Below are 13,269 nucleotides of genomic sequence, written 5' to 3'. Positions count from 1 at the left end.
CAGCGTGACCCCCAACGAACGGGCGACCACGCCCCAAAGCTCAGACGTGAACTGTGGGCCGCGGTCGGACGAGATGTCCGCTGGTGCGCCGAAGCGCGCGACCCAGGTGGCGATGAACGCCTGCGCCACGTCGGCGGTGGTGGTGGAGGCGAGGGGCACGGCCTCCGGCCACCTGGTGGTCCTGTCCACCATGGTGAGCAGGTGGGTGAACCCCCGCGAGGGGGGCAGGGGACCCACCAGGTCCACGTGGACGTGGTCGAAACGCCGTTCAGGCACGGAGAAAGGTGCCAGCGGGGCCTGGGTGTGGCGGTGGACCTTGACCCGCTGGCAGGCCGTGCAGGCATTGGCCCAGTCGCGGATGTTTCGTCGAAGGCCGTGCCAGACGAAACGCGCCGACACCAGCTTCTGAGAAGCTTTCCGGCCCGGGTGAGAAAGGCCGTGGATGGAGGCGAAGATGCGGCGCTGCCAGGAAACGGGCACGATGGGGCGAGGCTGGCCCTGGGAGACGTCGCAGAGCAGGACGGTGCCCGCGAAGGGAATGTCGGCCAGGCGGAGGCCCGTGTCCGCCGCACAGAGTGCCTGCACCGAGGCGTCGGTGGTCTGGTCGGCCGCCATGAGCGCGAAGTCCACGCCGAGGTGGACCGCGTTCGCGCTGGCCCGAGAAAGACAGTCGGCCACGGCGTTGTTTTTGCCGGCGACGTGCCGGATGTCCGTGGTGAACTCCGACACGGCGGAGAGGTGGCGCTGCTGGCGGGCCGACCACGGCTCCGTGACCTTAGCCATTGCGTAGACCAACGGCTTGTGGTCGACGAAAGCCGTGAACGGGCGGCCCTCCAGGAGGTGTCGGAAATGGCGAACGGCCAGGAATAGCCCGAGCAGCTCGCGGTCGAACGTGCTGTAGTTTAACTCGTTCGGCCGGAGTTGCCGGCTGAAAAAAGCGAGTGGCTGCCAAACCCCGTCCACCCATTGCTCATGGACGGCGCCCACCGCGTAGTTGGAGGCGTCCGTAGTGAGGGCGATGGGCGCGTTGAGCACCGGGTGAGCCAGCAGCGTTGCGTCGGCGAGGGCCCGTTTGGCGCTGGCGAAGGCCGCGTCCATGGCCGCGGACCAAACAATGTCATGCTTGGCCGGCTTGCCCCGGAGGGCCTCGTAAAGGGGCCGCATGAGCTGAGCAGCGCGGGGCACGAATCGGTGATAAAAATTCACCATGCCGAGGAACTCTTGGAGGGCCTTGATGGAACGGGGACGCGGGAACGTGGTGATGGCCTCGACCTTGGTCGGCAGCGGCACGGCCCCGGTCTTGGTGATGCGGTGGCCCAAAAAGTCAACGGTCGTCGCGCCGAAGTGGCATTTGACCGGGTTGACAATTAAGCCGTGCTCGCTGAGGCGACCGAACAGTGTTCGGAGGTGGAGGAGGTGCTCGGCGCGGGACGTGCTGGCGACGAGGATATCGTCCAGATAGACGAAAAGAAACGGCAGGTCGCGCAGCACGCCGTCCATCAAGCGCTGGAACGCCTGGGCCGCGTTCTTGAGGCCAAACGGCATCCGCAAAAATTCGAACAGGCCGAACGGCGTGATGACGGCCGTCTTCGGGACGTCGGCCGCCCGGACAGGTACCTGGTGGTAGCCCCGTATCAGGTCAATTTTCGAAAAGATGACCCGTCCCGCCAAACGGGCGGAAAAGTCCTGAATATGCGGGATCGGGTACCTGTCGGGGGTGGTAGCGTCGTTGAGACGGCGGTAGTCGCCACACGGGCGCCATCCACCCCCTGGCTTTGGCACGATGTGCAGTGGCGAGGCCCACGCGCTATCGGAGCGCCGCACGATGCCGAGGTGCTCCAACGCGTCGAACTCGGCCTTCGCCACGGCGAGCTTGGCCGGGTCGAGGCGGCGGGCCCTGGCGTAGACCGGCGGGCCCGTAGTGGGTATGTGGTGCTCAATCCCGTGCCGCACCGTGACGGCCGAAAACGTCAGCCGCGTGAGGGCCGGGAATTCCGCGAGCAGGCGAGCGAACTCGTTCGCTGCCGGGAGGGCGCACGCCAGTTCGGTCGGCGCGGAGCTGCTCATCGTGCACGCCAGGGAGCTGAAGGTCTCGGCGTTGACAAGGCGACGACGTTTGACGTCGACCAGCAGCCCGTGCGCGCAGAGGAAGTCGGCGCCCAGCAAAGCCATGGGGACGCAGGCGGTCACAAAAGTCCATTGAAAACGCTGGCTGCCGAAGCAGAGGGTGACGACGCGTGGGCCGAAAGTGCGTATGGCCGAGCCATTAGCAGCGACCAAAGAGGGGCCGCAAACGGCGTCCCGCCTGTCCTGCTCGGAGGCGGGTATGACGCTCAGTTGGGCGCCGGTGTCACACAGGAAACGCCGCCCAGACGCTTTGTCCCGAATAAACAGCAAGTTGCCCGAGTGGCCGGCGCTCATGGCTGGGAATGAACGCCGGCCCGGCCGTTTCCCGACCTGCCGAAAGTGCACGGGGGCCGGCACGTCCGAGCCTTGTGTCCGAACCTGGCGTGGTAATAACACCACGCCCGGTCAGGTGGAGGCCCCGGCCGTCGTGTTGGAAGTGGGCGGTGCGGCGTGGCGGCCGCCAGTTGCACCGGCAGTTCGGCCTCCAACCGCGCAGGGCGCTCGGGCGTCGCCTCGGACGGCGGCGGGCTCCAGGTAACCGCGCCGATGTGCTGGCCCGCCGAGGAGATCTTATCGGCTTCCCTGGCGAGGGCGCGGGAATCCGTGATCAACGTGCCAGCCAGGGCGAGGCGTACCGGGTGAGGCAGCTGGCGAAGGAACAGCTCGCGGAACAGAAAATCCGGAGAGTGCTCACCGAGCAACGAGAGCATATAGTCCATGCGCTCTGACGGGCGCGTGTCGCCGAGCTCGGGCAGAGCGAGCAGGCGCCGTGCGCGTGCTGCCGGTGAGAGGGCGAAAGCGTCGAGGAGGAGTGTCTTCAGCGCGTCGTATTTGTCAGCAGCCGGCGGGTGCTCGAGGAGGCTCAAGGCGCGGGCCGCGATGGCGGAACCGAGCGCCGCCACAACATGGTGGAAGCGGGTGTCGTCCGCGGTGATGCCTCGCAGGGCGAACTGAGAGTCCGCCTGAGCGAACCAAACAGCCGCGTGAGCCTCCCAGAAGGTAGGCAGTTTAAGCGTCACTGCCGTATCCATGTCAGTAGGTCACCAATGAAGGAACTGCGCTCCAACGCGAGTCGAAAGAATTGACGCGACCAAAGACGGAATTCGTCCGAGTTGCTTTATTGAAACAAAACAGCTCAGGTATTCTGACAAGCCCGTTTATCGGGCAGCAATATATATACACATTTATGTCGGGAAGTTTGCCCGGCAAAAGCTATAACGGGCATGCCCGGGTGTCAAGGGCAAGCCTTGGAAAGGTGAGTCTGGACCTGCCCGGGCGTGTTTGGCTGCGGCCTGGCAAGTCGAGGCTGGGCGTGCCCGGGCGCTCTGGGCGAGCCCTGGAAAGGCGATAGCGGGCATGCCCGGACGCTCTGGGCGAGCCCTGGAAAGGCGATAGCGGGCATGCCCGGACGCTCTGGGCGAGCCCTGAAAAGGCGATAGCGGGCATGCCCGGACGCTCTGGGCGAGCCCTGGAAAGGCGAGAGCGGGCATGCCCGGACGCTCTGGGCGAGCCCTGGAAAGGCGATAGCGGGCATGCCCGGACGCTCTGGGCGAGCCCTGGAAAGGCGAGAGCGGGCATGCCCGGGAAAGACGAGACCGGGCGTGCCCGGGAGGGTCGGGCGTGCCCAGGAACAGTGAGTCCGGGCATGCCCGGGAGAGGCGCGTCTGGCCGTGTTCTGGCCGGTGCAAGGCGATTGTGTGCATCCAGCGGTAACCGCTACAACCTTCTAATTAATGCCAGCAGGGAGGACACCCAGTATAACGTCCACTCAAGGCATGGCACACACATTGATACCTCGCCGTGACTGTGAGACACCAGAATGACAGTTTGTAGCTGGGCCGAGATTCAAACCCAGGTTGGCTAACATACAGGCGAGTGTGCGTGCCTCTCGGCCATCCTGTCTGTCCAGTATCAGGCTATCTCCGTGCAACAACAAACAACAGGCATTTTAAGGCCATTTTCCCTGCAAGAGTGGGGGTTAGCCTTGCGGTCCCCATGACAATGTTCTCCATTTTGCCCTATTTTCTGCATCTCCCCTTGTTAACCCCCTTGCCCGCATTTGTTCTTCGACCATCTTCAGCCAAGTCTTTCTCGGTCTTCCCCATCTTCTACTTCCTTCTACATTCATTTCCATCACTCTTTTCAACCAGTCACTTTCATCCTTCCTCAACACATGACCAAACCATCTCAATCTGTTTCTCTTCACAGCATCCATCACAGGCTCTATTCCCATCATCTTTCGCAATTCATCATTTGTCTTCCTCTCTCTCAACGATACTCCACACATCCACCGAACCATTCGCATTTCCACCCTTTCCAGCCTTCGTTGCTGCTCTCCGTTCATTACCCATGTCTCGCTCCCATAAATCATAACACTTCTCACACATACAGCATACACCTTTCCCTTCAGCTTCAATGACACTCCCCTCCTCATCAGCACGCCATTCAGTTCCCGAAACTTCTTCCATGCACATCTCACTCGAGCAACCGTTGCCGAGTCTGATCCACCTTCTCCATTCAGCATGTCTCCAAGGTAGCAAAATGTTTTCACACCATCCAGCTTCACGCCATCTCCAAGATCCAACTCAACATTTCCTCCAGCTGCATCTCCCTCTGTGCACACCTTACACTTGAATGTAGCAGCCACACTGGTTAATGACCCTCTCAAACCACTACATTTTTGATGAACCCACTCAGCGCACATTGTACATTGAATGGAATTCACTCCTCACCCTTCCTGCACACAGCACACGGCCACTTCCCAGTTCTTTCCACTTCACCACATGCTTTACCACTTGCCATCACCTTCGTTTTTCCGATATTCACCTTCAGACCTTTTGTCTCCATACATTCCTTCCACTTGTTCATCTTCTCCTTCAGTCCATCCATACTTTCTGCAATCAACACCAGATCATCTGCATACAACAACTCTCACGGAAAACCCTCCTTTACGTTCTGAGCCAGCACCTCCATCACAGCTACAAATAGTAGTGGACTTAGTACCGACCCCTGATGCACTCCCACCTTCGCCTCAAACTCACCACTGTTCCCGTCCTTCATCCTTACAGCTGTGCGCGGTCTTTTGTACATTGCCATCACTACTCTGATCAACCATTCCTCCACTCCTGACTTTCTCAATGCCCATGTCACTACTTCACGTGGAACCCCATCGAATGCTTTCTCCAGATCAACAAACCCAAGAAACAACTTCTTCCTCTTCTCCATATACTTCTCCTGCAACTGCCTCACAATAAAAAGCGCGTCTGTCGTTCCTCTTCCTAGCATAAATCCAAACTGCATTTCGTCAATCTTCACTTTCTTCCTTATCCTCCTCTCCAACACCCTTTCCAATACCTTCATTCCATGCTCCAATAACTTTATCGCTCGATACGAGCCACAGTCCAGAGGGTCACCTTTCCCCTTGTATAGAGAGACGAGGGTACTCAGTTCCCAATCCACTGGAATGCGGCCTTCTTTCACCACCAGATTGCAGATCTCTGTCAATCTCTTCACACCCCAATTTCCCGCTGCCTTCAACATATCTCCAACAACTCCCATCGGCCCGACCGCTTTTCTACTCTTCATTGCTTTTATCGCTTCCTCAACTTCCTTCTCGGTTATCTTCTCTGCCGGTCCTAAAACTGGGTTACTCTCTATGTTGCCATCCCATTCATTCTCTGCATTCAACAGTATTTCCATATATCTTTTCCATCTTCCTTTAATTCCATCTGGGTCCACAACGATTTGTCCCACTTCATCCTTCAAGCAACTCACCCCCATCACATCACACCTCTCTTTCGCTATCTGCTTTGCAATCTTGAATACCGCTCTCTGACCCTCTTCCGAATCCAAGCGTTCTCCGAACATTTTCCGACATGCCTCCTGTGCCTTTGCTACCTCTTTTTTTGCAGCCTTCTTGGCTGCCTTATAACTTTCATGCTCTGCCTTTTCTGCCCCCATACCCTTCGCCTTCTGCCACTCCTTGAACTTCTTCCTCTTCTCGTCAATCTTCTTTCCAACTTCGTCATCCCACCACCATGTTTCCGAGTGCCTTAGTGGTCCTTTTGTCCATCCACATACCTCACCAACGGCTCCCAACAGACTATCTTTCATTGACATCCAACCACTTTCAAGCTCAACCACATCATCCTCTACCCGACTCAGCCTCTCTTTTAATGCCTCCCTTACTGTCACCTCTTTCAACCTCCACACCTTCATTCTCGGTTGGTACTTCACCCGCCAAGCTCTCCTCGCACCTTTCACCCTTATGTCGCAGACAACCAAGTGGTGCTGTGAAACAGCCTCCTCCCCCGGGATCACCTTTGTGTCCCGGAGGTGCCCCCTCTCTCGCCTACGCACCAGCAGGTAGTCAACTGTTGTCGTCGACGCACCTGACGTGTATGTAACAAGCTTATTATCCTCTTTCTGGAACTGAGTATTACAAATCAACAAATCAGCTCCATCAGCAAACTCCAAAATCCTTTCACCTTCTCCATTTCTCACACCATATCCGTAACCCCCATGAACTCCCTCAAAACCGTCCATACTCCTTCCCACATGTCCATTTAGGTCTCCTCCTACCACAACAACTTCCTCATCATTCACGTTTTCCATCAGCTTCTCTATAGCACACCAGAACTTGTCCTTCTCTTCATCGCTCCGACCAACCTGCGGAGCATATCCCGAGATGATGTTCACCAAGAGCTTTCCAATCATCATTTTCACCATCATCAACCTTTCACTCACTCTAGTCACACTCACCACACTGTGTACAAACTCCTCGGAAAACAGGACACCAACACCATTCACGCCCTCTGGGCACCCTTGCTACACAAACTTGTATTTCTGTCCCTGCCTACCCTTCACCATTCTCACACCACTTCCCTTCCATCTCGTCTCCTGCACACAACACATGTCCACTCTTCTTCTGACCAATACTTCCACCACTTCTCCCGATCTCCCTGTCATTGTCCCTACATTTCACGTCCCAAATCTCAGAAACCGATCTCCACGTCGGGCGTCAGACGTTTCGTCGTCATAAATGGAATGATTTCCACCCTTGCTTCGATCGGGTTCCCCACCTTGAGTTTTGACGAGAGGGAGTGGGGTCCCCCACGGGGTACTTCGGGCTGTACCCTGCCCATATGTAGTCGTAATTGTCATGGTTCTCTTTTTGAGGCAATGTTTTTACGGCCGGATGCCCTTCCTGACGCCAACCCTTTTTAGTCGCCTCTTACGACACGCAGGGATACGGTGTACCTATTCTAAACCGGGGTACACACCGGATGTGTACCCCGGTATCTGCGTGCGAGTTAGCAAAAATCAGTGCAACTTACGTGAGTTCCTGCAGCCGTCGGCTTTTCACGTGTTCCTCGTTCCGCAGCTTCTCAAAGTCCCCTCTCAATTTTTCCTGTTCCAGTAGCAGTTTCTGATTCAAACTGCACACATGCGCACCTTAAATGCATCACACATTAACTTTCAGATGACAAATCACGGCATACTACAACATAGAACTGTACATCAAAACATATTTGTTGCACATGCACATTTGAACTGTATATACAGTACCCCAAATAATGCTGGCCTGTACTAATTATAAACACAAACAAGAAAGAGCAATCAGAGATTGCAGACCCTCACCAGGACGTGTTTGTATGGTGTATTTTCTGAGGTGTTTTTGGACAGTCTTTCATTATTTTGTGCAACCCCACTTTCATCAGACATGTGTGACACATGACGTCCTCTTTATAAAACTGAATTCAGTATTGTATTTTAAATGTAAATTTTTGAATGAGGCTGCCCTCGGGGTTTTTTGAGTCCCCGGGGTCTTTTGCATCTTTGGAGTCTTTTGGGTCATCAGGGTCCTATGGCTCTTTTGGGTCCTTTGGGTCATTGGGGTGTTTTCAGTCCTCGGGGTCTTTTTGGTCTTTGGAATCTTCAGGGTCTTTTTGGGTCCTTGGGGTCCTCTGGTCCTTCATGGTATTTAAGGGTCTTCAGGGTATTTTAGGGCTTGGTGGTCTTAAGGGTCTTGTGGGGGTCTTAAAGGTTCTTCAAAGGTCCAATGGGTCTCAGCAGTCCAAAGTGTCAAAAGGTACATTCCCATCGTACATAATTAATAGACGTACCTAATTAATAGAAAGGATGCCACTGACTTCAAACAGTACATAATTAAAAGATTTATTGAAAACTCACATGGCTGGAGAAGATAATATTGTAAAGTGTCTTCTTCTTCAAACAATAACAACTTCTAGCTGCCAGACCGTAAGACCAATCATGTTGAAATTTTAAACATGTGTCGCTTTATGAGTACTACATTACTTTGAAGTTTCACATCGATCAATGAAGCAGTTCAGGATTTATTTATTTTTAAGATACAATTTTTTAAAGAGTTTTCTTCCATCCAATATAGCCACCAAATCATGTGACGGATGAATTATTCAAGGGCACCATGGTATCCACAAGGCATGGGGAACATATGTGTGAAGTTAGATCTGTTCTGTTCAGCCGTTCTGGAGGAGTGGCTTTTTAAAGGTTTATTCTTCAAAAAATCTCCCAGTGTGTACCCTGGTTAAGAATAGGTACACCGTATCCCTGCGTGTCGTAAGAGGCGACTAAGAGGGTTGGCGTCGGGAAGGGCATCCGGCCGTAAAAATATTGCCTCAAAAAGAGAACCATGACAATTACAACTACATATGGGCAGGGTACAGCCCGAAGTGGAGATCGGTTTCTGAGGTTTGGGACATGGAATGTCGGGACAATGACAGGGAGATCAGGAGAAGTGGTGGAAGTATTGGTCAGAAGAAGAGTGGACATATGTTGTGTGCAAGAGACGAGATGGAAGGGAAGTGGTGTGAGAATGGTGAAAGATAGGCAGGGACAGAAATACAAGTTTGTGCGGCAAGGGTGCCCGGAGGGCGTGAATGGTGTTGGTGTCCTGTTTTCTGAGGAGTTTGTAGACAGTGTGGTGAGTGTGACTAGAGTGAGTGACAGGTTGATGATGGTGAAAATGATGATTGGAAAGCTCTTGGTGAACGTCGTCTCGGCATATGCTCCGCAGGTTGGTCGGAGCGATGAAGAGAAGGACAAGTTCTGGTGTGCGATAGAGAAGCTGATGGAAAACGTGAAAGATGAGGAAGTTGTTGTGGTAGGAGGAGACCAAAATGGACATGTGGGAAGGAGTATGGATGGTTTTGAGGGAGTTCATGGGGGTTACGGATATGGTGTGAGAAATGGAGAAAGTGAAAGGATTTTGGAGTTTGCTGATGGAGCTGATTTGTAACACTCAGTTCCAGAAAGAGGATAATAAGCTTGTTACATACACGTCAGGTGGGTCGACGACAACCGTTGACTACCTGATGGTGCGTAGGCGAGATAGGGGGCACCTCCGGGACACAAAGGTGATCCCGGGGGAGGAGGCTGTTTCACGGCACCACTTGGTTGTCTGCGACATAAGGGTGAAAGGTGCGAGGAGAGCTCGGCGGGTGAAGTACCAACCGAGAATGAAGGTGTGGAGGTTGAAAGAGGTGACAGTAAGGGAGGCATTAAAAGAGAGGCTGAGTAGGGTAGAGGATGATGTGGTTGAGCTTGAAAGTGGTTGGATGTCAATGAAAGATAGTCTGTTGGGAGCCGTTGGTGAGGTATGTGGATGGACAAAAGGACCACCGAGGCACTCGGAAACATGGTGGTGGGATGATGAAGTTGGAAAGAGGATTGACGAGAAGAGGCAGAAATTCAAGGAGTGGCAGAAGGCGAAGGGTAAGGGAGCATAAAAAGCAGAGCATGAAAGTTATAAGGCAGCCAAGAAGGCTGCAAAGAAAGAGGTAGCAAAGGCGCAGGAGGCATGTCGGAAAATGTTCGGAGAACGCTTGGATTCGGAAGAGGGTCAGAGAGCGGTATTCAGGATTGCAAAGCAGATAGCGAAAGAGAGGTGTGATGTGATGGGGGTGAGTTGCTTGAAGGATGAAGTGTGACAAATCGTTGTGGACCTAGATGAAATTAAAGGAAGATGGAAAAGATATATGGAAATGCTGTTGAATACAGAGAATGAATGGGGTGGCAACATAGAGAGTAACCCAGTTTTAGGACCGGCAGAGAAGATAACTGAGAAGGAAGTTGAGGAAGCGATAAAAGCAATGAAGAGTAGAAAAGAGGGAGGGCTGACGGGAGTTGTGAGAGATATGTTGAAGGCAGCGGGAAGTTGGGGTGTGAAGAGAATGACAGAGATCTGTAATCTGGTGGTGAAAGAAGGCCGCATTCCAGTGGTTTGGGAACTGAGTACCCTCGTCCCTCTATACGAGGGGAAAGGTGACCCTCTGGAGTGTGGCTCGTACCGAGCGATATAGTTATTGGAGCATGGAATGAAGGTATTGGAAAGGGTGTTGGAGAGGAGGATATGGAAGAAGGGAAGATCGACGAAATGCAGTTTGGATTTATGCCAGGAAGAGGAACGACAGACGCGCTCTTTATGGTGAGGCAGTTGCAGGAGAAGTACATGGAGAAGAGGAAGAAGTTGTTTCTTGGGTTTGTTGATCTGGAGAAAGCATTCGATAGGGTTCCACGCGAAGTATTGACATGGGCATTGAGGAAGTTAGGAGTGGAGGAATGGTTGATCAGAGTAGTGATGGCAATGTACAAAAGAGCACGCACAGCTGTAAGGACGAAGAACGGGAACAGTGGTGAGTTTGAGGTGAAGGTGGGAGTGCATCAGGGGTCGGTACTAAAAAAATAAAATAAAATAAAAAACCCACCTTTAGAGGCCATTTTTTTCCCCGCAAGCGGGGGTTGGCCTTTTTCGGGGACCGTGGTTGTTGTTTTTCGGTCCCCTTTTTGAAGCAATGTTTTACGGCCGGATGCCCTTCCTGACGCCAACCCTTTTTGCCGCCTTTAACGACAAACAGGGAATTACCAGTGAACTGGTACTCAATTAGCCGACCTCGGAAGGATGACAGGCTGAGTGAACCCCCCTGGCGTTAATTCAGCGATCGACCGGGATTCAAACCCAGGATCCTAGGATCCTAAGCTGGCACCCTAGCCGCTAGCCCAACACCAGGGTTTCTACTAAGTCCTACTAAGTCCAGGGTCGGTACTAAGTCCACTACTATTTGTAGCTGTGATGGAGGTGCTGGCTCAGAACGTAAAGGAGGGTTTTCCGTGGGAGTTGTTGTATGCAGATGATCTGGTGTTGATTGCGGAAAGTATGGATGGACTGTAGGAAAAGATGAACAAGTGGAAGGAATGTATGGAGACAAAAGGTCTGAAGGTGAATATCGGAAAGACGAAGGTGATGGCAAGTGGTAAAGCATGTGGTGAGGTGGAAAGAACTGGGAAGTGACCATGTGCTGTGTGCAGGAAGGGTGTCGGAGTGAATTCCATTCAATGTACAATGTGCGCTGAGTGGGTTCATCAAAAATGCAGTGGTCTGAGAGGGTCATTAACCAGTGTGGCAGCTACATTCAAATGTAAGGTGTGCACAGAGGGAGCTGCAGATGGAGGAAATGTTGAGTTGGATCTTGGAGACGGCATGAAGCTGGAAGGTGTGAAAACATTTTGCTACCTCGGAGACATGCTGAATGGAGCAGGTGGATCAGACTCGGCAACGGTTGCTAGAGTGAGATGTGCATGGAAGAAGTTTCGGGAACTGAGTGGCATGCTGATGAGGAGGGGAGTGTCGTTGAAGCTGAAGGGAAAGGTGTATGCTGCATGTGTGAGAAGTGTTACGATTTATGGGAGCGAGACATGGGTAATGAACGTAGAGCAGCAACGAAGGCTGGAAAGTGTGGAAATGCGAATGGTTCGGTGGATGTGCGGAGTATCGTTGAGAGAGAGGAAGACAAATAATGAATTGCGAAAGATGATGGGAATAGAGCCTGTGATTGATGCTGTGAAGAGGAACAGGTTGAGATGGTTTGGTCATGTGTTGAGGAAGGATGAAAGTGACTGGTTGAGAAGAGTGATGGAAATGAATGTAGAAGGAAGTAGAGGACGGGGAAGACCGAGAAAGACTTGGCTAAAGATGGTGGAAGAAGAAATGCGAGCAAGGCGGGTTAACAAGGAGAGATGCAGAAAATAGGGCAAAATGGAGAAGATTGTCATGGGGACCACAAGGCTAACCCCCACTCTAGCAGGGAAAATGGCCTTTAAAATGCATGTTGTTGTTGTTGTATTCTTCAAAAAATCATAGCCACCAAACCATTTGACCTATGACGTCACGGTCATGGAACTTTTTTGTTTGTCATGGGTATGCGATCATGCATGTAATGTTTTGCCTCGATCTGTTCAGCCGTTTTGGAGTAAAAGGGTTTTTAGGGCTTTTGTGTTAAAAAAAAATATGGCGGCCGAACCACGAGACCGATGACGTCATTATTAAAAAAAATTCTCCAACAATTTATCCATAGATGACGCTCAAGAAATTTCATCTTGATCGGATGAAGTTTTGTACTTGTCGAATTATGATGTCATAATGGAGGCACCTATGACATCATCATAAACATATTTTATTCCCCATGGAGAGTTCTTTACAATGAGCCATGTCTCAAGTTTTTCTTCGCAGTTCTTTTGGAGATATCGAGGTGCAAAGGTTTTCGGTTTTTTTCTAAGATGGCGCCCGTACCACGTGACCTCTGATATCATAATTAGCATTATAAAATTCTACAAGAGGAGGTGCATCTATTGTGAAAATTCCCTGTCAATCGGACCAATGGCTGCAGAGAAAAGCATACTTATCCTGTGCGGACAAACAGACAGACGGATAAACAAACAGACAGACAGACAGACAGAAACAAACGGACCCAAATGCAATACCCTCTCTTCTGGCGAGGGTAATAATGAATTTCCACAACAAAATGTTGTGAGTGGTAGGCTAACAGCCATGGTAAAAGAGGTGAAGCGACTGGTTCAGGCAAGAGTCCTTTTTCAAAGAATCCCTCTCTTGCTTTGAAGGAGGGCATTTAAGATTGGAAGGTATATGGACTGTGTGAGTCTGCCAAATGTCACCCTGTCACTGAAACACGAGACTGTATGAGCCTGTCTTGTGTTGGCAAAAACCTTGAGTTGGTTGTACTTTTGGGGAGGGGGGGGGGGGGGTTGGGGGGGGGGTTATTGAGAGCTGGATTTTGAGAGTTATAATCCATCTACATCATCAAT

General features: G+C 52.3%; 2 protein-coding genes across 2 annotated transcripts in view; one reads left to right on the top strand and one right to left on the bottom strand.

Annotated features, from left to right (window-relative positions):
* The window catches only part of LOC144888467 (uncharacterized), a 790,732-nt gene that overhangs the window by 457,638 nt on the left and 319,825 nt on the right, over nucleotides 1-13,269 (top strand). The gene's annotated exons all lie outside the window — the stretch shown is intronic.
* LOC137437545 (kinesin heavy chain) overlaps nucleotides 1-13,269 on the bottom strand; it is a 100,591-nt gene that overhangs the window by 9,608 nt on the left and 77,714 nt on the right. The window contains exon 18 of the mRNA XM_078766276.1: nucleotides 7,464-7,565. Coding sequence (XP_078622402.1) covers nucleotides 7,464-7,565 — 102 coding nt within the window. The remainder of the gene's footprint in view (nucleotides 1-7,463; nucleotides 7,566-13,269) is intronic.

The sequence above is a fragment of the Myxine glutinosa genome, chromosome 12 (genome assembly GCF_964187855.1).
Source record: "Myxine glutinosa chromosome 12, kmMyxGlut1.1, whole genome shotgun sequence".
NCBI lineage: Eukaryota > Metazoa > Chordata > Myxini > Myxiniformes > Myxinidae > Myxine > Myxine glutinosa.
The sequence above is the reverse complement of the archived record's forward strand: the minus strand, read 5'-3'. Positions and strand labels throughout refer to the sequence as shown.